This window comes from Pavona decussata, unplaced genomic scaffold, assembly GCF_977016875.1.
Source record: "Pavona decussata unplaced genomic scaffold, jaPavDecu1.1 SCAFFOLD_120, whole genome shotgun sequence".
Classification (NCBI taxonomy): Eukaryota; Metazoa; Cnidaria; class Anthozoa; order Scleractinia; family Agariciidae; genus Pavona; species Pavona decussata.
In genome coordinates, this window is record NW_028145534.1 from 282,501 (window position 1) to 309,806 (window position 27,306).

Here is a 27,306-nt window from a genome sequence, read left to right on the forward strand (position 1 = left end):
GGAAGAGAACAAATCAAGGGAATGTGGATTACTGGATAAAGATGAAGAAAGATCCACCTGTCCGAGAAAGCCTCTTTTAAGTCTAGATTTCGCTACAAGTACCCGTCAGTCCAAACCAGGTAAGTGGATTGAAGTTGTATACGCCACCATGACAAAGATCAACAGTATTTCTAGTGTATTTTTATTTGCCTGCGTGGAGTTCGTTTGTTTTGCCGGTAAATTGAATGCGGACTGACAGATTTCTGTGATGCGATAAAAAGTCCTTTCTTTTACTTTTACAAACCGAGTAAAGCTTATAGTTAGCTGTGTTTATGCTTGTGTACGTGGAATATTGCATTCTATATTTGTCTAAGTACTTGTGTAAAGTCTGATGAGTTTATAAAGCGCGTTTCCTTCGAATAAAGTACTGATTTCCACTTAAACGAGAGCTTTCGTGTTGGTGGTTTTGTTTTATTTCAGGTACAATGCTAATATTCGCTAGAACTTAAGTACCTGCGCGCTATAACGATAACCAAAATGATACCACACTCTAAACCATGTTAATTTTGAAATTGTGAAAGACACTCAACGGTGACTCAACTAGACCTTTAAATCGTGAAATTATAGTAAAACCGTAGTTTATGATCATTGTTGTATTTCGTATGGGTGAACTTGACTTAATAAATCAGACCTAGTTCTTCAAAGATTAGATACAAATCCCATGCCATACAGGCAGTTAAAATACAGTTGTATATAAAGTTCTAAAAATATATAATTAGTGATTATAAATCGAGTCAGTAATTAAGTCATTTACGAAACTTTTTTTATGGGACAGGGCCTTAAGGGTTGTTACTGTTTTTTACAAGTTTGCTGCCTATTGTTAAGTGGTCATTATATAAATGACAGATGTAGAGTGGAGCACTTTGAGATAAATGAAAAGAATCCTAGTTGTATGCTTTTTTCCTTCATAGCCAGTGTATGTAACCCGTCCCGCTCAAGATCAGGACACCAGCGACGTCATCCGAGGACTGCTAGTGGGAGTCATGTTAAGGAAGATGACAGGTCAGTTTGAATGGACAATCAGTCTTAGGACTGTCAATAATATTGGTACATGCACATTTATATTAAAGACAATACTCTTGCTCTTGTTACATTTTTTACATAGTGGGATTGAAAAACTACCAGGTCCTTAAACTGCCGTGAAAAGCACTTAAAATGCTAATGTTTAACCTATCTAGACCGGGCTTGTTTTGTTTTTGTCTCCGGGTGCCTGGCCTCCATAACTTTGCAAGTATAACAGCTGGAACAGTGAGACATGGAGGATAGATAGTATGTCCAAAGGTGCTTCCTTTGAATTCCACAATGGGAAGTGATGACGTCATATGACGTGGTAACTACTTCATGACTGCCAAATAGCGGCCATCTTGGATCCACCATCTTAAATTTTTCTGGATTTCCTGAAAACTTCAGGAAAGCACTGACATTATAGCCTCCCACGCAGACGTCCTTAGGGGTTCGTCACGCGTTTCCTTCCCCACGAACGTCTGCTGAAACGAACAGCCACTTCCGTTCGTCGGCAAATTGCCTTTGTCTAAAGAGACCAACCAGCATTGACTCATTGTGGCAAGTACAGCCAATCACATACTGCGAAACAACGGAAATCATCACCCGTGGAGATATTTTCGCGAAATGATCGCCAAAAACATTCCTCGTATTCCATGTTCTCATCAGTTCTATATCTATGCATGGTTGTAACGCCTAAGAAGGTTTTTCGGAGCGATTTATTCTGTTTTCTTTGTGCCTCTACCTTGGATAAAGACAGAGTTCGAATTTTTGGAAAAAATTCTGTGGATATTCCAGGTCTCATCAAAAGTGCTGAACATTGACATCGACGTGACAGAATTTTCGTTGATCGATCTCTCATCTGCGCTCCTCACTGTTACAAGCGACTCCTTCGTTGTGGAAAACTATCAAGTACCTTTCTTGCGCTCAAAGATGAGATTAAAGAAGACTTTGATAAAGGTGGCTTACAAAGCAAGCATTACGAAAGGATTCAACAGCAGAGGAAGGCCTCGTCGCGGAAAAACTACAACAATCAACTGTTGTGTCGCACGTATCGCATGTCTCGTAAAGACGTGCATCTATTAGACTCTCATATACGTAATAAACAAACATCCTGCAATCTCACTGCAGATAAGCATGAAATCACGAGTCAAAAAATCCACGGAACCCATGCCTTCATAGAAAGCATTGATTTAGCGCTATCTGATGTCTTGCAGTTAATCCGAGCCGGTAAACCTAAACAAATGCCACAGAGCTAGCATTTCAATTTCAATGGCATATGTAAAACTTCTCCAAACGGCTTGGAATGATAATTAAGAAAATCTCCTTTCAGTATATTTCAGTTTTTTTCCCTTCATGATCAAGATAAACATCATTAAGCAGAGCTAAGGTACGAAGGCTTTATTACAAATTTATTTGTGAACTGCAAGAGTTGCGTTGGCCCGTCAACATTTTTTAACTCTGAATTCCGCGCTTCCGGACTTGCATATACGATTGAAATTTTTTGTTCCACAACACCCTTTTCTTTTTCAGTGATTTCACTGAGAGAAGCGGCAAGAATTCCAAGATTTGCCAGTTTGTCTACCTGGTCTTTCATAAGATTTACGAGCGGCGAAACCACAACACCAATATGCTCAGGAATATGACCAGCAGCTTCAAGAATTGAATCGTAAACAAATGGTAGAGCTTGATAAATAAGTGACTTCCCATAACCAGTTGGAGGGTTTACGAACACATCAATTTTCCTCTACACAAATTGCACTAGGGTCTCTCTTTGCTACGCATTCAACTCCCTTATACCAAACGTTTCGCACACATGGCCAAAAACCGCATTTAGGTCCGCCATGTTGTCCCGAGTAATATTTTTAATAACAAAACACGAGTTTACCCAAAACTGGGAAACAGCTTCTGATTGGTCCGCGGTCGACGAACGGAAGTGGCTGTTCGTTTCAGCAGACGTTCGTGGGGAAGGAAACGCGTGACGAACCCCTAAGGACGTCTGCGTGGGAGGCTACTGACATTATAGTTGAGGGTCAAGAGCTGGGCTTTGAAGGCTTCTGAATAATTAGTGTTTACATACACCATGTGTTTTGCTTTTGTTTAGTGCTCAAATTGAAAGGAAGCTTCAAGAAATCACAAAACTGACTGGCATTCTGAAGTTACGAGATAAGGTTGGTACATTCCATGTGTATTATCCCTGTACTTTAGATGCTGTTCATTTCCTTTGTGAGCTCTACTAAGTGGCATTGTTTTGAAATAAAAAAATACCCTAAAATTTGGACATTATGGTAGGCAAGATTTTAAAATTACAGTTGACCATTGCTGTCATTTGAAAAACCTGGAAATGACAGTTAAAATTAGTTCCATTTCCATTTCAACCTAATGTCACCAATATTGCTAATTTTAGAATTTACTATGTACATGTACTTAGTGACATTTTTTATCCAGAAATGTTGCACAGATCCATAAGTTATGAAAACCCTGATAGCAACGATAAGTTTTCAAATCATGGCCTCTCTCCCGAGAAGGCTCTTTCATAGTGTTGTCTAAGGATTTTGAAGGTGACTGTATTTTTACTAATTTTTGCATATGGTACTTAAATTCAGTCATCGCTCTTTCATAGTGTTGTCTAACGATTTCCACTTAAAGGAGGGTGACTGTATTTTTACTAATTTTTGCATATAGTACTTATATTCAGTCATGGCTGCAAGAATGTAACCCAAGAGTTGACTTCAAATGTAGCTTGAATAAAATTAAATGTCATGGAAACAGCCATGACAAAATATTAGCCGTTAGTAATTTTATTGTGTCTTTATCAGTGTCTTAGCTTTGCTATTGATGATTTGGAAACTGTTGAAGAGATTGGAAATGGAACATGTGGCCAGGTGTGCAAGATGAAACACAAACAAACTGGAGATGTAATGGCTGTCAAGGTGGGAAACCAGAATTTGAATTATGTAATAATTAACAATAATATTATTGGATGACGTTAAGCATGCTTGCGAGAATTATCAAGACCAAGGTTTGTGTTTGGCTTCGGCAGAAAACACAATCCCAGGCCTTGATAATTTATGCAAAAACCAATTTCAAGAATAATATTATTGTTCACATGCATGTGCTAAAAATGTCTACAGCCACACAAGAGTGCATACAAGAAACTCAACACCCAAAGATGTGTCAACTTGTAAATAACTTTATTTTCAAAACCTTTTACTCACTTAAAGTTTTCAGTAAGGTTTTAACTTTCAAAAAGGCTAATTGTTGTAATTAAACAAAATTAAACTTTTTGCTGAATCACAGTTCAACGTACCTCTTGTGGTAACTCTATTGCCTTCAAAATGACATTACTTTTGTGTGGATGCATAAAGCATGTTGTCTGCGGGAATGGTATATCAAAAACAGTGCCAGTCAGAATTAGCAGTACATGCTTGTAGCCAATGAAAATGACTCTGATGTGACTCTGACTTAAAAATAAGCATTATTATCATAAACTTAAAAATTAATTTTCATAAAAAAGTTTAAATGATGAAATTTTGTAAAAGTATAGCTGTCAATGAAGTCAATGAAAATCAAATCAGTGAAATGTCAAACCAAGATGTTTGCCAAATCAATTTCAGGGAAAGTCTCATAGACTGGTGGTGTTTGCTGACATTCCACTAGGCTTATTATCAGAAAGATGAACATTGCATTTATTTAGAGATTTGGAGATAAACTCCAAAATTATTTTCAAATTATATGACTGTATGGTACACTGTAAATAACGTCCTATTTGCAGAGTACATAAGCTGACAAAAACACTTTGTCAGTCTGAGGGAATGTGTCAAAATTAAGTACCTGCCTATAAATTTGTTATCTACAAACCCTTGGATTCTCCAAAACATTTTGTTTTGTTTTCTTCATCTGTATACACATGTTCCACTCTTCATGTTACAGTGTTTTCTTTGTCAATGTTTAGAAAATGCGTCGGAGTCAAAATAAAGAAGAACAGAAGAGAATCCTCATGGACCTTGAAGTGGTCATGAAGTGCCACAGCTGTCCATTTATTGTCAACTGTTTGGGATCTTATATTTCCAGAGTGAGTTCTTTTATACTTGTAAGAGTACAGTGTTAAGGATGGTGCCTACTAATAAAGAAATATTTTTGTTTGGTTTATGACTATGCGGGGAAAGCAGATCTTAGCAACGGCTATTGAAATCCAAAAAGAAATTTGGGGGTAACCACGCATTTTTAAGAGATAATTAATAAGCAACAATTATTCTAAAAATCAGTAAAATACAAAGAAATGTATGGCATGTTGTTCAAAATTGAAGCTTTTTTATCCCTAAAAAATGCATGGTTACCCCCAATTTTCTTTTTGGATACCAAGAGCACTTGCTAAGTTCTGCTTTCTCCGCATAGTTTTAAACCACGCAAAAATATCCCTGCATTAGTAGGCACCACCCATAGGAAACTCGAGCACATGTATCTCGAGATATGCAGAACATATGGGCAGTAACAAAGTAGGCACCATCCTTAAAGTCACTTTAGGATGATACCGTTGTTTGCGACAAGAGCCAATGACTCGGAGCCTCTATGCAGTATGTATAGCCAGTGTTTGCTTGAGTCAACCCTTTCCTGAGTAAATTTAGTCTTAGAACCGTTTTTCCCACGAAAGGGTATGGTAGATGACAATTTAACCCTTTAAGCCTCAATAGTGATCAGCATGTCATTTCTCCTTACAAGATTACTAGTTGATCAAGCACATGGGTCGGTAGAATAAATGAAATGATCACCAAAGATGAATTGTCTTGACAAATTCTCCCAACTAGTGCAACAGAAATATAGAAAGAATGGTAAGGAGAATGTGCGTGTTGATACTGGGAATAAAAGGGTTAACCCTTTGACCCCTGAATTTTTTTACTAAGTTTTGCTATAAGTTGACATGGACAGAGAAAATGGCTAATAAAAGCTTAAATATTCATCCAAACCACACATAACCATATATTTCTAGAAAGTAGATGAGATGAGCATTTTGAAAATGTAAACATTATGTTGTTAATTATTAACTAGTCTGGTTAGTTATTCAAAATGTCTGCCAAAAGAGAAAAAATATCACATTTGCTGTCATGAGTCCAAGTTTATTACCCTCCACAAGCTACTGATGTTCAACTATCAGTATATCACTTGAATACTATATATCAAGCTACAACAATCAGCAATCGTTTTCATTCTTGGATCACACTTCACCTGAAAACAGCTTGTCAAAAAATATAGTCGGACTGATATCGACCTCAAAGGCATGAGTCAGTCCATGGTTGGGGCCTGAAAATTGTGGCTAGTCCGTATTGTATAAAAAATCCAAACCACTCTGATTCAGGTTTAGAGTCTTCCCTTCATTTCTACAGCATTGTTGCCGAGCTGGTTTCCATCTCGATGTTTGTCCATCACGATTTGCACATGCATGAGATGTTGCTCTTTTGATGCTTCAACAATATTCACATTTTCGGTCTCTTCTGGGGAAGAATAATCGGCGGTTTCGTACTCGAAACTGTACTCCTACAAAACATTGCTAATGTCGGGTCTTTCCATCACAATTCGATGAATTTCCTCCATGTCTGAGTAGAAGGATGCCATTTTTAAATCACCAGATGACATCTGTAAACAATGCTTCGAAAAAAATTGAAAATTTCCCCCTCAAAACTAGAGAAATCTAGCTAAAATAGACGCCATTTTGAATCACGTTGTTTCTTGCAATAGTAGAGGAGGCCTGGGGCCTAGAAAGTGCCTTTGGCCCCTTTTTTTAGAGCAAAATGTACACCATATATGAAAGCGCGCCTATAGGCGTCTTCAGGGGTCAAAGGGTTAATTGATTGCCATTGATCTTCTTTGATTGGGTATTTGAATATTAGGTGTTCGAAGATCACCAAAGGCGGGTTGACTCCAATGTTTATTATTAACAATAAGATTATGAGCTCGAGATTTCTATCGCGTGATAGTTGATGAACTATCACGCATAGAAATCGAGAGCGAATAATCTAATCGTTTAGTACAAATCTACTAGTCGTTGAAAACTAAACAAGAAAATTATTTATTTCCTCATTGCAGGCACTTCGAAAACGCGACGAAGCGGCCACCATTTTGTTTAGATCCACTACTCACTATCTATTTAACAATTAGATTATGAGCTCGAGATTTCTATCGCGTGATAGCTGATGAGGGCGCAGCCCGAATCAGCTATCACGCATAGAAATCGAGAGCGAATAATCTAATTGTTTTAGTATAAATCTACTAGTCAGTCAAAACTTAACAAGTAAATTATCTATTTCCTCATCGCAGACACTTCGAAAACGCGACAAAGCAGCCGCCATTTTGTTGAAAATCGCTACTCACCATCTATCACAGAATAGATAGTGAGTAGCGTAGCCAATCAGAGAACGGCATTCGTGATAGAACACTAGTAGATTTATACTAACACAGAATAGATAGCGAGTAACGTAGCCAATCAGAGAATGACATTCGTGATAGAACACTAGTAGATTTATAGTAATGAGAGATAGAGGCTCCAGGTCATGGCTTTCTGTTCGTGGTTGTTAAGGCTTTAATTTTGGACAAGTTGATGCTGATTTTGTGTAATGTATTTTACAGTCTGATGTGTATATTTGTATGGAGTTGATGACAACATGTCTGGATAAATTGACGAAGAAACTTCAAGGCCCCATTCCAGAGGACGTACTGGGTAAAATATCAGTCTCTGTAAGTATACAGTTTGTTTGTGATAGTCTTAAGCTGTTGCGTTCAGCTTTAGTGTAAACTCATCAATTACACTACATGCAACTGTAAATAAAGGTTTGCAAGAAGATTTTTTTTTCTTTTTGTGTTTTAGATTGTCAAGGCTTTAAATTATCTCAAGGAGAAACATGGTGTTATGCACAGAGGCAAGTTATGATCAAATAGATGTCTTCCTTCATGGTGTTTGCATTATTATTATTATTTTTTTTTTTGATACTTACGTGTAACAAAGTTCTTAAATAACAGTGAATATACACTGTATGAAAATTCATATATTTGAACAGTGGAAGAAAGAACGAATATGCAGTTATATATGCAACTCTTAAGCAGTTGCGAAAAGAGAGCCTGAAAAAAAATTCAGTCTTGAACGGGATTTGAACCCATGACCTCTGGGATACCAGTGCATTGCTCTTTTTCTTTTCAGGCTTTCTTTCACAGCTGCTTAAGTAACATATGTAAGAGGGTTGCAATGGGGGGATAGCTTTGATGGTTGATGGTCAATTTGATTGGTTCCCGGCCCTTAATGAAACTCCTAATTAGGGTTCTAGCTGTTTTGCTGAATTGATTGAATGCTAATAAGAGCCTATGGTTTCCTGCAGATGTCAAACCATCCAATGTTCTGCTGGATCACAATGGTGCTGTCAAGCTCTGTGACTTTGGCATTAGTGGTCGATTGGTGGATTCTAAAGCGAAGACGCGAAGTGCTGGCTGTGCAGCTTATATGGCTGTGAGTTACAATACTTAGTGGTGTATGTACTGTATAGTGTAGACAAGGGACAAGTGACAGTACTACAATTCTAAATTATAAATGAAAATGATAGTTCTGTTATATTAGAACTATTTCGCAAATTTATCATTTAAGTAATTATGTCTATCTGGAGTACGCAGACAATACATTTCAAATCTGTCATTAATCCTATCTAGACCTAGTAGGGGAGGGGCGGGGGGGGGGATTCTGCCTGCGGTGACTTTGAACCTGGATAACTTTTTTGACATTAATTAGAGCAAACGACATGAAACTTAGGCAATTTTTAAGAAATTTATCTGGTAAAAGTTTGATGTGGTTGGTTAGCATTCAATGACTTTGGTGTAACCATGGCAACCAACAGTTGACAGAAAATGAAGAATCCATTTTTAAAATGAACAAAAATACTTATCTTACTTTAATGTTTATGTTTCTTGTCATATTAGTGTTCCTTGATTTATTTTTTGTTCAATTTCGGTGCTTTCCTGAAGTTTTGGGGAAATCCAGAAAGGGTGAGAAGCTCAATAGCCAAATTTCAGTATATTAAAACAATAACGTCACTTCGAGTCTCCGGGGAATTAATTGCTGGCGAGCATTAGCGAGACAGCACACTATTCTTGTCAATAGGGGAAAAAATCCAAAATTTTGTTGGATGTAAGACTCGAAGCTTGCGCAGTAGAGCATTATCCGGGATTGTTGAGACGACAATCACGCGCAAATCACATGGCTGACATGCTGACCGGGATGCACACCTCACTTTGCACTTGAGAATCGCACGCTGTCAGACGCTTTCGGTTACGAGGTGCAGTTGACGTTTGCTTTTGTAATCATTCATCAAGGTCACGAACGGAAAGATATCACTTTCCACGGGATTCATCATTGATCCGTTTGTTGACCTTGATGAATATTCACAAGCAAATGAAGACATCTAGCAAATAAAAATATTTAGAAATACTTACCTATTTGTTTTATGGCAAAGTCAACTGCGCCTCGAAACCGTCTGTGCGTATAAAGATCGTGGAAAAATTTTCCCGTGGAAAGTGATCTCAATTCTCAAGCGGTGGATCTATAAAAGCAGCCAAACACAAATTAATCTCTTTCCGTTCGTGACCTTGATGAATGATTACAGAAGCAAATAAAGACAGCAAATAGAAAAAATACCGTGGAGGCTAATAATTCAAAATCTGCGGACCACTCAATTGTGAAATCAAAGGACTCGTTGTACTTTCACACGAGTTCTTTGCCCGTGGAGCCCAATCATTCAAAATCTGTGGAGTTTGTGCAGGATAATTCGACCGTTGAGTCTTGCTCTTTCGGTCCGTAAGTGTGTCCGTTGAGGCAAAAGAATTGAAAACATGTCGATCGCTCGTCGAAGCGAACTGTACAACCGTGAAATCAGATGACTGCTTCACTCTGAAATCAAACGACTTGTTGCACTTTCACTCGAGTTCTTTGCTCGTGGAGGCAAATAATTCAAAATCTGTGCCGTTTGGGACGGCTGATCCGTCCACTTCACCAACACCCCCATCCCACAAAAAAGAAGCGTTTTCAACATTTCTTCCCCAATGTGGGTTATACAAATCACTAAACCTGCCATGACCCATTTTCAAAACCAATGCTTGCTGTAGTCATGATTTTTACAACTCATCCAACTGAAACCTACTCTCCCTACCCTCAAAGTCGACCCCCCTTTTCCAAACCCATTCACTGTTTAATTAAATCCCCACAACTTTATCCCCCTGCGCCATCACCAACTTTCATATTGAAATCACTAGTTATAGAGTTTATATGGGTTTCTTCCCCAGAGCCTCGCAGTGTTTCAGGCTGAATTTTAATGTATCAAAATTGGGCTATTGCAAAAGGTGTCTAAAATTTTATGACTGTCCTCCATTTGTCAACAATGAATTAAGTCAAAATTTACTTCAAATACTTTTATGTCCCTGCGTGTTTATTAAATTTACACTTATTAGCTTAGCTAGCTCCTACATAAACTGTGTGTGCTGTTTAGTTGAACCAATGACCTTTCTTCAACAGCCTGAGCGTATTGACCCTCCCGACCCCATGAACCCAGATTATGATGTCAGAGCAGATGTGTGGAGTCTGGGAATAACTTTGGTGAGACAATGTTGTGTACATAAAAACATTCTTATGTGGAGGGAGGGAGGCGGCGTGGCCTAGTAGTTAGGGTGCCAGACTCGTAATCCGGAGGCCCTGGGTTCTAGTCCCGCTCTGACCACTTGGATTTGTTTCACGGTAGCCCCGTTTTCAAATCCAAGGCCACGCTTTGTCAATAGGCAACTGGTTTGCCTCCCACCAGCTGGAATTTTTAACATATGTTATGTTCAGTTTGTATGTTTATTTCACTGATTTATAGTCTGCAGTGCTAAATACTTTGACACTTAAATAAATCATAAAATAAACTGGAATTAGCTGGCCATTAGTACATGTAGCCATAAAATTTAAATATCACAGATAAAAGCAAATGCTTTTGTTTATGTCGCTAAGAGCTGTCTGAAAGAGATCTTATCACCCACTGAAATTTCAACAGAATACAAACATACCGTTCAAAAGAGCTGGCTGGGTTTATTAGTTACATCCTTGAGGCTAAGACTGTAATGATAATAAACAGAAGATCCTAAATTCTACCTCCAAGTTGTTGAAAAATTGGGGAATTTTACTTTTGGCTGGCCACTAGATTAAGGTAGAAGGTAGGGTTGTCTGAAAAATACCTATATGAATCAAATGATTTTTGGGTCTTCACATGGATTAACTGTAACTTACCAGCACATCTATTGGCCTAGAGCCAGGGTGAGTGGAACTGACTAGTTAAAAGTAAAGTAAAGTGAAAAATAAAACTTTACTGAATCTCTCAGTCAAGGTTTTTCAAACCCAATGTACATAAGCATATAAATAATTCAGAAGTTAAAATATCGAATAAAATATCTAAGCGTTAAAATCATAATAATAGATAAAAACATCAATAGGTAACTCTCCTAGCTGACAAGAACTGATTTAAAAAAGAATTCTCTAAGTTTCTTTTTGAAAGTATGCAGGCTGCCTGTAGCAGTGATCTCACGTGGCAATGAGTTCCAGTGTTTAATTGCTCTAGTATATAGAAAAGTTTTGTTGACCTGTGGCCAATTGACAAAATGGAATATTAAGATAGTACTTATTTCTTATGTTGCAATCATGAACAGTAGGTCTTGTCACAAGAGGATCACTCAAGTAACTAGGTGATAGCCCTTTCACACACTTAAACTCGAGAATGCTGACCGTATACATCAAAATAATAACTCACAGGGAGCCAGGGTAACTCCTGAATAACTAGTGTTATGATCAAATTTACGTGTATTGTGTGTGTTTCAGGTGGAGCTTGCCACTGGGGAGTTTCCTTACAGGAACTGTACAACAGAGTTTGAAGTGTTATCTCGTGTAATGAGTGAAGACCCTCCCCAGCTACCCAAGGAACAGGGATTCTCCACAAACTTAAAAACTTTTGTTAGAACATGGTAAGAGTTTGAAACCTTTCAGTAATATTTAGAGAATAAACTGACATAAGTTGCAGTTATTTCCCATGCAGGGTCAAATTATGACTTAATAATTATAATAACTAATCAATTTCTGTTGGAAATGTTCCATGTCAATATGTTCTTAGGCCCATTTCAAATAGAACATCAAACTACTATTAAAAAATACAACTATTAGAACTCTACTTGGAAATCTATCTAAAAGCCAGCGGGAATTTGAGATAGCCAACGGAAAACCAAAATGAACGAGTTTCGATTGGCGCTGGTGGGAGTCCTTTGTATTAGATGACTTGTGTAATGTTCAAGGTTCGACAGGGCTAACAAACAGAAAAGTTGCACCTGATTATTTTATTATTTATTTATTTATTTGCCACACAAATATTACTAAAAGATACATTAAAACTACATGTAATAACAAGAAAAAAATATGAGGAAAGTGGCGAGGAAGCCCAATAGAGGCTAAAAGCTTATAAGGCTTGGGCTTCCTCATAAGCTACACTAGATGGAAAAGACAGAGCAAAATCAGAGGATGGGCGAGATTAATTTAGTGCTCAGTTAATGAGAAATTTTTTTAGCGAAATCTTAAAACTAGAGCAGCTCGGGGATGAAGTCAAGTCATGAGGTAGGGAATTCCAAACCTTAGATCCTTGGTGGAGGATTATAAATTAATGTTAAACTTCTCATTGTTTAAGACAGACAGACAGACAGACAGACAGTCTTTATTTAAGCACGATAATAAGTTAAAGCTCTGTAGCTTGTGGGGTCGTGCATTAAAATTAAATTACTAAAGCCAATCACAAATAAATTCAGGTCATTAAAAAAGAAATACAAAATACAATATATCTTACTGATCATATTTCAGAAAATCCCTCAGAAGCTTTAAAAAGACTTCAGTCAGCATTCTCTTGATCAATTTTAATGAGAAGTTTTCTTTCTTTCAGCTTGATTAAAGATTACCGACACCGACCAAAGTACAACAGGTTGTTGGTAAGTATTCTCTCGCTTCCTGCGTGAAACTCTGGGAATATGTAGGGTCTATATCGAATTTAACATTAAATTTTGGTTTTCATCGAACCAGTGACCAAACTGTGGGGGAAAATGGGGCTACTTTCTCCAATAAACTGGAGAGAAAACGAGGATAAACAAGGGTAATCCGATAAAACAGGGAAAAGCATTAAAATTTGACATCAGTAGGTTTATTAGGTTATCCATAGGTTGCTTCATGTAACATTCATGGACGTTTCCCTCATTTCTTCTTCCATTGTGTTCGCTTTACTCAAACGTCCCAAGTATATATTTTCTCAATTTGCGCTTAACTGAATACTCTGGTGATACTTGTGGGAAACTAAATAACAAAACCTCATTGGCCCGAAAAAATCGGAAATGTAGCGAATGTAGCGAGTATCAACCAAGAATAGTTCTCAACAGAAGGTTGTGTTTAAAATAACAATAACACTTCTATTGACTTCTAGCAGCGTGTCTTTGATTGATTGATTGATTTATTTTTTGCTAATTAGAGAGATACAGAGTCGCGTTTACGGCAGACAGCAAACGCGAGATTCGCGTTTTTGTAATATGTTTTCTTAACTGAAATAATTAGTACATACATGAGAACAGTGCAAAATAATTCTGGCCTTTGATGCTAAGGCAAAACTACTCAATTTTACTGAGAAACTAAAAACAGCGAGTGGCAAATGAAAGATAAACATGGCCCCGTGGTCGTAAACCGTGGCCGTAAACGTTATTTTTAATCTCTCCAATGAAGGATCAATCAGTGCTAATCTTTAAATTTTCGGCCCGATTAGTCGGTTCAATGGCATGGGCCAATTTACACGTTACAATTTTGTCGGCTGATTTCTTTTTCTGTTGGTGTTGCACGGGGTGAAAATCGGCCTTATCAAAAAAAAAATCTTTAGCCAGGGGTCTTTAGCATTTCCACAGTTTTTTATAAACCGGGCCAATTTTCGTCCACACTCATTTTCTTTGTCAGCTTAGGAAACTAGCCTAAAGCTTTACAATGATAAACCTCGCTTTTCTTTTTGCAGAAACACCCATTTATTCTTGGATTTGAAGACAAGGAGGTCGATTTAGCTGGATGGCTTGCTAGTGTCCTGGAAGATTCAAACTATCCCGGTACAGAAGTTTAAAAGGTTTTAATAAAATAGTCCTATATCAACTTTATAGTTTTCAGAGATTCTCATGATTATATGTACATTTTTGTTTCTTGTAAAAATCAATTTGTCTCTGGTATTACTACATTTTACATTAAATACTGTGTACTGGTACATTGATAAAATAATACATAATTTTGTATAAAAAGTAAATACATCTTGCCAGGTGTAACCTTCATATCAATTCACTCACATGTATGACGGCATGTTCACATTATACAATTGATTATGATATCTTTCTTGTTCTGTTACAACTCAGTCCACTCTTGCAAGATAAATGCCGCATTCACACCAAGGCTTAAATACGTTTAAAAGCTGTTTAGTTAAACACAGTTTAAAATTGTTTCCTTTATAAAAGCTGCTTTCGTATTTTTGTTGACTACAGATTTAGCACAAATGAAAGCATAAAGTTAAAGTTTACTTGAATGCTATGTCAAAGCCAATGGTTCAGATTTCTGTTGCCAATTTTCATTTTGTTAAACCTGGTTTAATTAAACATGTTTTGTTGGTGTGAATGGGGCTTAAAAGTTGTGTAATCCATTGTACCGAAAAATATGGCGACTAGTACATTTACCCATAATTCATATCGTACGAAATGCCTAAAAACACTCATACACACACAGAAAAGTTCTAAAAACTTTAAACCTAGCATACACAATTTTGTTAGTACAGGGACGAATTTTGTCCCCAAAAATCGCTTTCTATGTGCCTTTTGGCTGTGTTAGGTTTCGCAAGGTATTGTGGTAAAATGTACATCCACCATCTTTTCCGTAAAGTGGATTGGAATCTGCGGTGCAATTATCGGACGAAATTGATCGATTTCACCTTCTAACTTAATTACAAATTTACAAGTCAATTTGTTTGAACTGTGATGTGAACGTAGCGGTTGTGTGCTCTGTGATTTTGATAAATTTTTAACAATTGTTAAATGGAAGCGCAAACCTTCTTTTGAGTTGCAAAGCTGACAGAAGGGAGCTAATGCACGATGTCATATCGTAGAATTTAAGAGATACGATTAGCAAATTTTTCCTTAAGAAGTTTTACGAACGTGATTTGGGATACTTTTAAGGTTCATGATTCAACCGACTTTCAAGGCAACCCCTTGGAAACACCCCTTGACCCATGAAGCCCAAATATCATCGTGCATTTTCTTGTTACTGTTCTGTATATACTACTTATGACACTAGTTTGGAGGATTTGTTTAAAGGCGCAGTGTCACATTTTTTTTTTGTCACTTCGAATGGCCAAAAAACATATTTGTATCGACGGAATCATTAAAATAATGGTTCAGTTTTGTTAACAATAACCCCACTACTACACACAAACTAGTGTTAGTTATCTTTGGCCGCGGATGGCCAAGATTGAAATGGATTGAAACTTGAAAACATTGCCCAGTGTTTTCAAGTTCTTCTGGCGTATTTGTAGAAATCGCTAAAAAATGACTAGTTTGTTCTTCACAGGAGAAATCACTTAATATTTTATTCTCGCTGCCCTAGGAACAATTTGATGTTAGCGAAAAGTTACCTTGTCAAATATTTGAGCAGCTTCGACAAAAACAGAGAAATCTCCGTGACATTGCTTCTTTAAACATCTTGGAGACAATTTCCTTTATTCTTGTGACATGTATGTTTGATAAGGTAACGCGAACACGCGCGAAAATTGCTTCCCGCCTCGCGTCTCCTCGCGGGAGGCAATTTTCGCGCGTGCTCGCGTGGTTCACTCGCTTTGCTTTCCTAAGAAATATATAAAGGGCTCCACGTAGCCTGGAGGGAAACCAGTTTACTATTAAAATTTCCTTTAGTTGCTCCTTTACCCCCGCACCTCATCCACATATCAGTTGAGGCCTTAGGATTGTTCGTGATTTTGAATGTGTAGGAAGTAAAAAACGATAGGTGATATATCAGTGAAATATTAATGTTGGTTAATTTTAACGCAGCTATATATTTCGGAGATTCATAAATGATAGCCTGCGTAGCTGGCGGAATTTTGGGCGAAGGCAAAGGTTGGGCGTACGAGCGGTGAAACCGCGAGGGGAATGGGGAAAAGGCGACGCCGCTCATGGCTTTGTGAACCTCACTATGAAAGCGAGGCTAAGTGCAAAACTTTTCATATGAAAATTAGTTTTGTTTGCATATGAATAAAAACTTATTTTCATAACAAAAACTTAGCACGGGGCCTCGCTTTCATCATGAGGCTCAAAGCAACTCGGAAATGGTCTATTGAAGGAAAAATTACTTTCCAATAAAGGAAATTAACGCGAAAGAGGTGCTAGATATTCAAAATGAGGGAAATTAACGCGACTTACACAAAGAAACACAATTTGCTCAGACAAAAGGAACAAATTTATTTTAACACTGTGTCAAAATCCGAAATGCAAACAATGTTCGTGGAATCGCCCCTATGTATTGTTAGGCGATGGAATTTAGCCACTTCGAGTGTTCTTCGCAGTGTCCATGATACCGGCGGATTTCCACCGTGATAAAACAATGCTTTGTTTTCTTGAATTTTTAAAATTTGCGTTAATTTCATGAAGCGTTTATTTCCTATAAGGCACATGATTCCACCAGCTCCCCAGGCTAAGAGATTCAGTATAGAGTTAATGGTTGAATAATGACTGTTTATCCCATAGAGACATTTATGTTGTCAGGCCTAGTATACCGCCTGACGGTATAATAATGTTCATTTTTTTACAGTTCTAAAATGCAATATATTCTTAATTTTATGAATTTCTGATGTTATTTATTTTGAATAACAGTATAACGTCAAATAAATTTAATTCGATTTGTAGTCTTGTTGTACTCGGTTGGTAACATTCACAGCTAAATGGGTCGCTCTTATTCAAAACCGAGGGGTAGAATCGACAGCAGCTCAAGCGACGAATATTTGGTTTATCAACAGAGTTGATAACTAAAAGTAAATTGGCCACTGTAAAGAGATTCGAGTGCTTAAGTTTCGTTATTCGACGAAGGGCTAACGCTCGAGACTTCGGCACTGGAATCTCTTTACCTTAAGATACCAACTCGAGCAAGCTCTCTGTTAGGTCAGCCGCGAGAGGATTTTGCACCACCCAGGCCCAATCCTCTCGCGGCTGACCTATAAACCAAACATTCGTTTCCTCTCCCCACCCACGTAGCATCACAGTTTCTTTAGACTACTCCCACGGCCCCCATCTCGCAGCTCAAGAGCGGAATTACGCTGATGATTACGAAGGAAATTCATAAGGCAACCTATACATAACCTATTTAACATAGGAAAAAGCCCTGATTGAGCAATGAAAAAGGAAACACAATAGTCACTATAGTATTCCTAATTAGCTTTCCTTTTAGTATTCTTTTGTTTGCTTTCAAATTTGCCTTACTGCCCTCGTTCAAGGTAAACTATTCTTTTGATATTTGAGCTTTAGAACGAGGTAGGAAGGGCTGAGTTGAATACGAACAAAAGAACATTAAAATGAAAGCCATTTTGGAATAATGTACATTCGCTCTACGTTTACTGCGTAGTTGTAATCTGTAGACACACGGTATTCAGTATGAATCACAGCTCTGCCTCTTGGCCTGTTGTGTATATTTCGAGGAAGGAAACCTTCAGCGCCAGCCATAGGGTTCTCAATCCAGACCTCAGTACGGATGAAAATGAATTCCTGTTTGGAAAATGAACAAATCGTAATGGTCATGGACATACCCACAAGGTGAAAGTCACTTTACGTGGGAACAAGATCCTAAGACCTCAATGGTGATGCATGTGGGAAAACTAACAGAGCACTTGAAGTCAGTGATTGATCCCCTAGTTCACAAAAATCTCGATCTGGATATTTCTTACTTTAAATCTGCGATGAGCGCAAGTGAGAATCTTTCAGTGAATATATAGAATGAGATGGAGAAGCTGCTACCCAAAGGCCTTTTGTACGAGGTGAAAGTGGCCAACACCAACAACAACCACTTTACTTACAGGGGAGAGATCGAAACAAAGGCGACATCACCCTGAATAAAACAGAGAGTTACGTTGGAGGACAGTGATCCCAGAACTTTTTTTTTTTTTTTGAAAGACTAACTTGGTTGTGAAATTAGAACAAACAACTTCAAAAGGTAACTTGTTTCTGGAAGACAATTACTGTCTGTCGTTGCTCCCAATGTTGTGTAAAAATGTCGTTATATCCTGACCTTAATAAGTTGTGTTGTTCTGTTCAGTTCAGCGTGTATTTTAATCAAAAGTAAACATAGTTTGTCCAGTAGCTTGGTCTGGTTGTTGTTCTACACATTTCACGGCTCATCAAGTTTCCTGTACATCTCGGGAGTCGGTAGGCTAATGTGGTGAAAAGGTAGAAAAGTGACGCTTTAAAAAAAATACAAGGGTTCTTTTTAAACAAGTGCGACGAATAATCCCAAAGCTAACGATTGTTTTATTAGCCATCATGAAAACGTAGATTCATTATGTTACCCAGCCTGGTCTCTTGCCGTTTCTGCATCTGTGTGCCTCGCAGTAGAATCAGCGCTTTCTCTGAGCGATAAATGTAGTAGTGAGTGGCGATGCTTACTTTTCTTACCTGTTCCGTTTTAGATTGTTCGTTTTCTAAACCATCGTTCGCCAATTTGTATAACTGCTCCTCTTTTAGTCGCTCCAGTTTGCACGAAATAGATTTCAGTATTTTTCTCATTTTGTATTTCACATTGAAAAATTGTGATCATCTGAGCAAATGGATCTCACCCATAATGTAAGCAAATGCCTTAATATTTTCTCACCGGCTCAATGTCTGGAATTCAAGCCAACATATTAATAGTTTACCTACCCCACCCCCTTTGTATACCCGCGTACTGACCGAAAACCTGCGAGACGCTAGCCTCCCACGCAGTCATGGGGACAAGGGTAATGCGTGTCCCATAAAAACGACTGACCGCGTAGGACTTAGATTGCTTTCCATTTGCCAGAACTGGGAGTCCACACCGGCTAGTCTGTAAATCAAATGCGTCATTTTGTAGGGGATGGTGCTGGAAAATCTTTAAAAATAATCACTCCGAAAATGGTACGTGCTATTTTGAAGAAATTCGAAGGACTAGCATAAAACTTATTATTTCAAATTGGTACATTCCGTTTACGAACGGAATGGTCTGGCCGAGCAGTTCTGACAAAAAGCGTCCTTAGTCAAAAGCTTTTTACCTAAACGTGCTACCCACGCTCCCGGGTAACGGGGTTAGGGTGGGTTCGCCCAGGAGTTCAGATATACAGGCAACTTACGCGAAATCACCAGGCAAGGAATCGTAAAATAACCATGATTGACAAAATAGCGTCCAGTTTAGTTATCGACACCAGTCACCTCTTCATATCATAAGGAGACATGCGTAAACTGAGAAAGAGCGAGATGCATAGAAAGAAAGAACTAGATTTACGTATACCATAGAACAGAAAGTGTTGTAAAACTAAAGCTTAAGTGAAAAAAAAATACTCTGGCCTATCTCAATAAACGTAAGCAAACAAACGATTCAATCAGAACTCGAAGAAAATAAATGCTACCAGCGCCAGCGGCGGGAAAACGCGCGCAAGCAAGTCACTATTGTTTCTCGGGTTTTGCTTCTCATTGGTTGAGAAAGTGACGCGAGCGGGTTTGCCAACCAATCACGGACCATAATAAAGCAAACCCAAATTGCTTTCGTCCTCAACTGAAAACCGCTCTTAGTTCACAAGAACTTAGTATTAAATATAAAGACAAATAATTCGTCTCCTTTGAAGTTCTGTTTTCACACTATAAGACGGATAATTCGTCAGACAAGTTTTCCGTCAAGACGGAAGAACTCTCACAACGGCCATGCTTGCAAGAAAATGTATTAAGTCGCTTTTTGAATGACTTGAAGACCAGATTTTACTGACAAATGGATAAGGGTGTTAGTTTCTATAGGACTCTGTGGTGCTGCGTCAATGGGAAGTGGAAACGAATGTTTGGTTTATCAACAGAGTTGATAAGACGTTTCGAGCGTTAGCCTTTCATTAGAGCGAATCAAAGGGATATTAAACGCTCGTAGCGTCAGCACTCGAACCTCTCTAGTGCGGTGGCCGTAATTCGTCAGCTCAACTCTTTATCAACTCTGTTGACAAAACCAAACGAAGATTTTGCTGAGCCGTACAATAATTCATGAAAACCATACCGACATTAAATTTGCCTTCTTAAAAGTGAAGCCAATATAGGACACCTCACTGAACAAACACCGTCCAATCCATGGTTTTTTAAAACTCACCAAAGCAAGATTGTTCCATAGAACTTTTATTATAAAATCCAGAAACAATTTCCTTTGACAAGGAAAAGATTACAATCATTTTTTTAAAAAAACAAAAAATTACCTTAGAGCTGCCGGAGTGTGCTATACTTAACTAAGGTTATCCTAGCCTAAATGGACAAGCAAGCGAGTTTAAGACTCTAAAAAACTGTTTGATAATTGTAATCCTGTTACGATTAGTAGCATCAAATATCGTTGAAAAAATTACAGTTTTCTCTTATTTGACAGTTCTAATGTCTGATGATTGCTGGTTATAACTCCCTACCTCACCCCCAGGGGGTACTCCTTTATACAAGCTATATTAGGTATGTGCGGCTCCACAACCTCGTTACGAGGTTGGCGGCCCCAAAGATTATGGTTTTTGAGCCGGTTTAGTCTGAAATAGGGTTTGGATTCTAGGAACCAGGTCTGAAAATTGGTTTGAATTTTAGGGGTCAGGCGTGCGTTTCTTTCCAGTTGCGAAACGCACGCCAGGTCTGAAAAAGGGTCAGGGTTTGAAGAATCGAGTTGCACACCCCACCAAAAATTTCCAGGAATACCCACTCCTCCCCCCCAGTCCGGAATCTACCCCCGTTTCTCCGGTTATGGGCGCGCACTTTAAGTTGGTAACAACGTATATTACAATTAAGTCCACCAAGGCTGAAAAACGGTTCTCTGTACAATATTCCGTTCTCATTCACTAAATACCACTTTTGATGCTCAACAAAGGTTCTGTTATAATATATCTAACGATTTTTACTTCGTTAGAAATCGAATTTTCCGCGCCTTGAGCGTATTTACTGTTGTTAACAACCAGAAAAATCGAATATGTCAACACAACTGACCCGCAGTGGTCTGAGTAAGGCGCCCGTAATTTAATGCTATTCAAACTGCTTGAGAATTCCACAGCAACTGAGCAGAAATGTAAACATTAAATCAACATGCAAATTATGCAATTTCACTTTTCAGCAAGCAGCACAACATTACCATGGTGTATTCGCGTTATCGGGTAAACTACGATTACTCCCTTATTTTTCTTAGGGATAGCAAAGCGCGCGCAAAACTTGCCTCCCGCGAGAAGACGCGCGTGTGCGAGCGGGGGGAAGCGGAAAATAAGACAAATTGAAAGGACTACTCCTAGTCTGACTATCAAGAAGATTGCTGAGTCGAAACTGAATACACTATTAGTAATTAACCAAAACTACTTATGTCTCATGATTGTCCATGACATGGGCGACAAACTTATATCGTACATCACAAACATGACTCTGATGGTCAAATCTTCCACTCGGCATGTCAGGTACTCTTGTCCAGCAGTTCTCCTCAGGAATGTAACATTCCACGGATTTCAATCCAGGCCCCTCTCTTTCACTCACTCCCCCAATGATATAAACTCTCCCAGCATGCACTGCGGCGGAATGTTTCATCCGGGAAACCTGCATTGGCGGAATCTGCTGCCATCTGTCAAGTTTTGTGTCGTAAACTTCGCAAGAACTCAGCACATTTTGCCCGTCACAGCCTCCAAAGATGAAGATTTGATCATTCAACGACACTGCTGCAGCCGAAAGTCGTCTCTCGTTCATAGGTTGAACGAAGGTCCAAACATCTGAGAATAGAATGGAAGACAGGGAAACATGACAAATGATCATGGATAAGATATTCCCCCGGCCACTTTTACATTGCAGGTCAAATATCAAAAACAGAACAAAACAAAAGAAAAGAAAACGAAAGCTAGCAGCCCATGAGTTATCCCGAAAGGATACGTCACCTGATGGTTTAATTCTTAGTTGCTTAAACTCAAAATGTTTGAACCAGTAATCCACATTTCTCGCTTAGTGTTTCAAAACAAAAACAAAAACAAAAAGAACATAGTTTAACAATTCAAAGCCTGCAATACCATTACACATTGCTACAGTGAAGATCCAGGGACCGAGTACTATTTCTTAACAACAGTCTATTGTTAGTCCAACAAAAGTCTTGGTTAACAAACATTACACTGGATACATCTTAACTTACGTGGGCTTCGTAAATCTAGCGTCAGATGCCATTGATGGAGTCTTATTCTATCTCACAAATTATTAATATATAAACGAATAAAGGTTTAGGGCGCTTATTTCAGACTGAACTCCCGTGAGGTGTCGTGACTATAATCAAAAGGCAATGATAGACAAGTCGCTTCTACAGTACTTGGCCTGTATTCTTAAAATATCTGGTATTAACTCTCCCCATGAGCCCCCCAAGGCATCAAATTCAATTTTGACCTTCAAAATTGACCTTCATTACTGATCTGGGGGGGGGGGGGGGGGGGGGGAGGTGTTTACCGCCGGTTAGCAAGGCGTTTACTAGAGTAAATATGGTAAGCTAGGAAAAGGTAAAAGTCACTTTTCAGACAGATAAACAAATTTGTCGCATTTAGACAAGAAAAAGACAAAGGGAGGACTTGGGGGAAACCGTTGCGCTAGGCAAGGGGGGATTCAACAACAGCCATACCACATATGATATTGAGTCGAAGCCACATTGGTGAGAGGCGAGTGCTCTCAGCATCACGCTATCTGCCATCCTTCGTTGTTCTCATTGACATTCTGTTTTATCAATCACAGCAAATGATTTCAAAGTTCAGTGTTCTGTAGTTCCATAATCATCGGTTTTCTCCTCATATATTGTAGTGATAACAAGATTTACATATTCAAGAATTTTTAACTAACCTTTTGCCATATCGTAGCGTTCGACGCTTCGAATTCCGCCTGAGCTGTCACGAGTGTTTGGAGTTTGAAATCCACCAATAGCATACGCGTGGTTTCCTGACGTCACCAAACAATGTCCTGCTCTGGGAAGTGACAGTGACGCAAGTTTGACAACGTTTGAGGAGTCGTCTCTTAATTCAACAGAGCAAACACAGGACGTACAGCTGTTGGTTTTAGAGTCCACTCCTCCTACAAGCAGAACACTGCTACCAGCGGAGGCTGCGCCGAATGAATCAATCTCCAAATCACATACGGCTGGCTGGTGAGGGACTGGGGCCCAGGAATTGGTTTGACCACGGAATATCTCCACGAAAGGTATGATGGGATCTCTGACGCAAACGTCTCTCAAGCCACCAATGACGAAGAGACTTTCCTTAGAATCCACCACTTGATGCCTGAAAGAATTTTTTAAGCATAGATGAGTTTAACAAAAGAACAAATGCGCCGCTCAAATGAATACTGGCATGTGGAAATTATCTGCCTTCGCGCCGAAACTTTCGTGAAACTAAATTTTGCGATTTTCACGTTAACAAAGAGCAAAAGTTAAGAGTCAAGAAACCTAGCTCTTTCTAATGCAATGCCAAATTATCGATAAATTGAGATAATATTAAAAACGTTTCCTTAAACAGATTTCCTGAAAATTGGCGAACAAATCCAATAACGACACTTAGTCTTGATTTGTTCCATTATCGTTAGCCTTAAACTTATGCATTTTAATAGAGTGCTACCGCAAACTTTGGTTTTGAGATTAACGGTTTAAAACATTACTTAGAACCGACAAAAAAAGTTATCCATCGAAATAAGGTAACTTTGTTCAGAATTCTCTGGCAATATTTACAGTATCAATTGCAAGTAGCCTACTCAAAAATACGTCCTAAAGGAAAAGGCAGTGATAATAAGCAAACAAAATATTACATTACCTCCATCGGGGAATTTTCATGTTTGACAGTTCGGTCCATTCATTCACCGCAGGAATAAAACAAAACACAGTGTTGAGAATTGCTGAACCATCGCATCCACCTGTAACCGCAATCACTTCAACGCTACTGTAGGATTTTCTTGCAGTAATTTTCCTACTTTGCTGATTATAGGGCCATATTTCTTTGCTGGCTGGCCAAGATAGTCCCTTTGGCAGATTTAATTTGTCCTGAACGCAAGATGAACGAATAAACGGCAGCCGAATCAACCGCAAAAGTTCATTCATATAGCGTTCTCTCCCTTCCAGGTCGTATTTTATCCAATCCATCATGATTTCAAAGATTTGTTCTTCGTTCTCGATCTGAATATCGTCACTCGAGAAAAACTTGACGACATCTTCCTTGCCTAGCTTCATGAACTCGTCTGTTTTGGCAAGTTCGGTGAACTTTCGATTGATATATTTTGTGACCGCTTGACTCAGACTGCCACAAGAAAACGCATCAGCAATCGAAAGAATTGTAAAGCAGTTTTCTAAGTTGACGATACTTTCTAGGAATTGGCAACAGGCTTTCTTGACTTTCTCTACAAAAAGAAAATTAGACGCCTCCAGTAACTCAAACACATTTTCAAAATGGATCTGAATTTGTCCTGTGTACATGAATTCCAGAAGGCTTTTCATGGCTGAAGCGCTGACGCTATTAACACAAGCTGTTGTTTTATCTTTCTCCAGCATTTCTGTAGTGAACAAGGCCAGAAAGAAGCTGCTGTTAGCTGCAAGAACGCCTTTATGAGCAGGAAATTCCTCGCCATCTACTATCAAATTAACGTCACACAATATTCTCGAATGCCTTTGCGCGTTCAAAAGTTTTAAAGTGTCGTTATGGCCGGTTTGAAGATTAAGGCATGACTTGCGTTGGTCTTGAACAAGACCCATGTTTCAACTGCATGGGCGAGTACAACTGAGATGACTCAATTTCGGCTCTTGTATCTTATAAGTACCCAACGCAAGTGCTTGCGGATTATATAGATTTCTGCTCCAATGAGTTAAATCTGTTAAGTCTTCCTATTGTAAACAAGCCACTCGTAACCGATATTAGCATGGGGTGCGGAATAAAGCGTGCGTGCGCAAGATATAATATATTTTAATCACTTAAAAGTATAGGACATTGACACTTGGCAGTCATTCTCGAAAAAAAAATCCCGTTAAAAGTCTTTCCCAAAATTATAAGCAACAGTTTTTCTCTAGTCCGCAATGATAATTGTTTTCCTATAATGTTTCTAGTTACAGGTGGTTACCCAGTTATGCGGAACTCGAGTGATTTGCGTCAATATTCGACGTCTGCCAGTAGAAAGCACCACTCTTTTTTCAATTTAGTCATAAGCGGATTTATAAAGACCTTTTATAAATATAGTTCTACAAACTTTTTTGGGACCAGCTAGGCAAGGTCCTTTGGCACTCTTACCAGAGACATTAGAAACTTGAAACTTCAACAGTTGGCCTAGTGCTAAAATTTGAATTTTCAAGATTTGGCAGATTTGGCTTGTAGCCGAATTTTGCAATTTCCGAAGTTTGGCAAACAGAATTTGCCATGCAGAAGTTTAAAATGTCAATATTTGGTAGGCGGCAGAGTTCTGCATGTCAAATTTCGACATCTCAACGGATTCTTCACGTCAAACTCTGACGGGAAACAGGTTATCCGAGCATAACTTACTCCCATGTTTCACCCACAATATTTGTATTAAATTATTATTAACATTAATCTGCAAAAAGGGCATTTGGCATGGAGTAAAACGGTTTACTACACAAGTAAAGTTATGCATTGGAATTAACGTTAACTTCAACAAAACACTACTGGCAATGGAATCCCGGTATAATCATGCCCACCCAATGAAACTAAGGAACCATTCCCACTGCCTACACGACCTAACGATGCAGAGGAACCGGAAGTTACACGGACATAACTACATCCTACCACGCGCAGAACAGAACGGCTCATATATAAATAGATGCGTTTTCCAATTTTTGTAACTTTGATTTAGCTGTAGATTTTTTTACTATTCTTGGTTATTGTTAACTTACATGTATGGTGTAAGTATGTACCGATTTCTATCTAATAAAGCCGACTACTTACTTCGTTTCGGTTGCTGAATAAACAGTACAGTACCGCCTTAAAAAATCTGAGTGGTTACATTGTGAAGAAATACCGGCGTTTTCTTAAGCGAAACGTTTCCTCAAACTTTCGCAGCCTGGAATTGAAAAAAACTAATCCCTTTTGGTTTCCGTTTTGGGTCCTTTACAGTAGTCAAAAAGGCCTGCAGCTAGCATTTTCGAAAAGCCAACCAACACTGAGTAGCTCGTGAATTCGGATAATAAGATTTCGTTCCCTAAATTTTTCAGTCCGGGCAGATCGAAATGTGTTAAATTACATAAATTTGCATTCTGAACTGAAGGCCATAATGTTCTGATAATGTTATGGTTAGTTGCCTCTTTATAATAAACGATGTCATTCGGTCCGACCAAACTGTTACAGTAAAATGTTTAGATGGAACAGAATCCCGATATAACGAAACCCGGCATGCTGAAATCCCCATAATTACGAACGCAAACCAAGAGTTCAAACTAGTAAAACGAGGCTGAATTAAGTTGTATGCGTGGACAGCGATTCCAATGACAGTGAATTTCTGTCAACATCCTGTTATTTGCTGTCATCCATTAAAATAAGATCTACCTCCATGTTTATATTCATCTTGTCAGTCTCATCTGAGATATGCCAACTTCTCAAAAATTATGAAAATTATTTATTCGTCAAACCGCGATATAATTGACGAAGTACTGGTCGTCTTATAGCTTGCCGCCAGCAAATTCGTTATGGTGGGGATCATGAAACCCCCTTGTATAACAAACACATTTTCCCATGCAGCAACTCTTATTGAATTTTCATCCCTCCTCGTTACAGTTATGATAAAGAGTTTTATTGCATACATCATGCTTTTTTCATATTTTCGTTTTTTGAAATGTGTAAGTAATATTACATTTACGTTCTTCATTGAGAAAAGTTCTTGAAGAAAACTTACGCGTTTCTTGGGCCATCCGCAACGTTACTTCATACGCACGAAGCTTGATGCTCAACAAAAACATATATATAA

General features: G+C 38.5%; 2 protein-coding genes and 1 pseudogene across 2 annotated transcripts in view; 2 read left to right on the forward strand and 1 right to left on the reverse strand.

The window, feature by feature from the left end:
* The window catches only part of LOC146469668 (dual specificity mitogen-activated protein kinase kinase 7-like), a 17,128-nt gene extending 89 nt beyond the window's left edge, over positions 1-17,039 (forward strand). The window contains exons 1-12 of the mRNA XM_085122983.1: positions 1-119; positions 951-1,041; positions 3,146-3,212; positions 3,861-3,974; positions 4,997-5,116; positions 7,666-7,773; positions 7,904-7,955; positions 8,409-8,536; positions 10,589-10,669; positions 11,921-12,063; positions 13,023-13,068; positions 14,127-17,039. The exon at positions 1-119 is cut by the window's left edge and continues 89 nt beyond it. Of these exons, the coding sequence (XP_084979109.1) occupies positions 1-119; positions 951-1,041; positions 3,146-3,212; positions 3,861-3,974; positions 4,997-5,116; positions 7,666-7,773; positions 7,904-7,955; positions 8,409-8,536; positions 10,589-10,669; positions 11,921-12,063; positions 13,023-13,068; positions 14,127-14,228 (1,171 nt within the window). The 3' untranslated portion in view covers positions 14,229-17,039. The remainder of the gene's footprint in view (positions 120-950; positions 1,042-3,145; positions 3,213-3,860; positions 3,975-4,996; positions 5,117-7,665; positions 7,774-7,903; positions 7,956-8,408; positions 8,537-10,588; positions 10,670-11,920; positions 12,064-13,022; positions 13,069-14,126) is intronic.
* A 742-nt stretch (positions 17,040-17,781) lies between these two features.
* Positions 17,782-18,236, forward strand: LOC146469669 (6-pyruvoyl tetrahydrobiopterin synthase pseudogene; annotated as a pseudogene).
* Positions 18,237-20,484: 2,248 nt separating this feature from the next.
* LOC146469670 (kelch-like protein 12) lies at positions 20,485-26,556 on the reverse strand. The gene is made up of 3 exons (XM_085122980.1): positions 24,162-26,556; positions 23,203-23,636; positions 20,485-22,103 (listed from the first exon to the last, which is right to left on the reverse strand). Exons 1-3 carry the CDS (start codon positions 25,091-25,093, stop codon positions 21,703-21,705), a joined length of 1,767 nt encoding a protein of 588 aa, XP_084979106.1. The 5' UTR covers positions 25,094-26,556; the 3' UTR covers positions 20,485-21,702.
* Between the last annotated feature and the right edge of the window lie 750 nt (positions 26,557-27,306).